Genomic DNA, 1,826 nt, shown 5'->3' with positions numbered 1-1,826 from the left:
ATTTCACTGCATCTATGTAATTTCATGTAGTACAAAAGAATTCAATATCAACTTTCTCTTATATAAAAAGAAATATACAATTACTATGGAGATAACAAGGCGATAAAGGTTAAGCACTGATAGGTCTAATTTTAGAGGAATAAATTATACTAAATAGTTTAAAATTAATAGAATTATGGACTAGTTCTATGATTAAATATAAACCCACAACTTAAGACTCAAACATGAACCCCGATGATTGGGTATTCGAAATTAGCTATGAATTAGCCTAAACAGGAAAATTAACGTGAGATCGATATTATGTAATTATAGATTGATTGGAGGAATTTGTACGAATTGCTCGAGGTGAAGCATTTGGTATTTCGGCACGAGTACGGTGAGTAGTAATCTTACCGCAATTTGTATTTTCACAACTTGCATGATTTACACATGATTTTTATATGAATATGTTACCGATAATTTTGAATTGCATGTGGGACAAGTCTTTTATTCGATATGATACCGAAATAGTTATTTGACATGATTATCGTTACTTGAATTTACTGTTATCGAAATGAAATTACATGATTTGATAAGGAGTTCCAGTATCCATCATCTCTGATAGAGGATCACAGTTCACTTCACGTTTTTGGAAATCTGTTCAAGAAGCATTGGGTACACGAGTAGATCTTAGTACTGCATTTTATCCACAGACAGACGGGCAGTCTGAACTTACTATACAGATCTTGGAGGATAAGTTGAGAGCTTGTATTCTTGAGTTTGGAGGTAGTTGGGATGCTTATCTACCTTTAGCTGAATTTGCTTACAACAATAGCTTCCAATCCAGTATTCAAATGGCACCGTACGAAGCATTGTATGGTAGAAGATGTCGTTCTCCTATCGGATGGTTTGAAGCTGGTGAGACTAACTTATTGGGACCCGACTTAGTACATGAAGCTATGGACAAAGTCCAGTTGATCATACAGAGATTGCTTACAACTCAAAGCAGACAAAAGTCTTATGCTGATAAGAGAAGAAGAGCCTTACTGTTCACAATTGGAGACAAAGTGTTCCTGCGAGTCTCTCCTGTGAAAGGTGTGATGCGGTTTGGGAAAAGAGGCAAGCTGAGCCCCGGGTTTATAGGACCGTATGAGATACTAGATCGAGTGGGAGCTGTGGCTTATCGTTTGGCACTTCCTCCTGAGTTGTCCTTTATTCATCCAGTTTTTCATGTCTCAATGCTAAGGAAATGTATATCAGACTCATCTCAGGTGCTTGAAGCACCTGCTATACCGCTTGATGAGAAGTTGTTTTACAAGGAGGAGCCGATGGCTATTGTTGATAGACAAGTAAGAAAACTACAGTCAAAAGAAATATTGTTCGTGAAAGTCTTATGGAGAAATCATACAGTTAAAAAAGCTACGTGGGAAGTGGAAGATGCTATGCGAGTCAACTATCCTCACTTATTTCAGTCTACAGGTACGTACATGAGTTAAATTCGGGGACCGAATTTTATAAGGTGGGGAGGATGTAGGCCCCAATATTTTAAATAAGGGCATATTGGACATTTAGCAAATAAAACATAAAACAAACAAAAAATAAATAAAATAAAAAGAAAGGATGGAAAACAAAAGGGTCGAAGCCCATTAGAAAGTATTAACCTGCCAAGGTTAAGGGTTTAAAAAGCAAAGAAGCTTTGGCTTCTGAAGGAAATGACAAACAAAAAGAAAACAAAAGCAGAGAAAGAAAGGAAGAGAAAAAAAGGAAGAAGAAGAAGAAGAAAAAGCTTTGGTCAAAGGCTTAAGAAGAATTGGGAGTTGAAATTGAAAGTATTAAAGCTCTCCTTC

At 36.4% G+C, this 1,826-nt stretch overlaps 1 protein-coding gene across 1 annotated transcript; it reads left to right on the top strand.

The window, feature by feature from the left end:
* The first annotated feature begins 938 nt into the window (after positions 1-938).
* LOC109217266 lies at positions 939-1,475 on the top strand. The gene has a single exon (XM_019381498.1). The coding sequence runs from the start codon at positions 939-941 to the stop codon at positions 1,473-1,475; it is 537 nt and encodes a 178-aa protein (XP_019237043.1).
* Positions 1,476-1,826: the final 351 nt, after the last annotated feature.

The sequence above is a fragment of the Nicotiana attenuata genome, unplaced genomic scaffold (genome assembly GCF_001879085.1).
Source record: "Nicotiana attenuata strain UT unplaced genomic scaffold, NIATTr2, whole genome shotgun sequence".
NCBI lineage: Eukaryota > Viridiplantae > Streptophyta > Magnoliopsida > Solanales > Solanaceae > Nicotiana > Nicotiana attenuata.
Note: the sequence above shows the minus strand (reverse complement) of the source record. Positions and strands in the feature narration are given on the sequence as shown.

What these genes read in the sequence shown, in the direction of transcription:
- LOC109217266 (XM_019381498.1), top strand. Translation starts at nt 939, where the DNA reads ATGGACAAAGTCCAGTTGATCATACAGAGATTGCTTACAACTCAAAGC.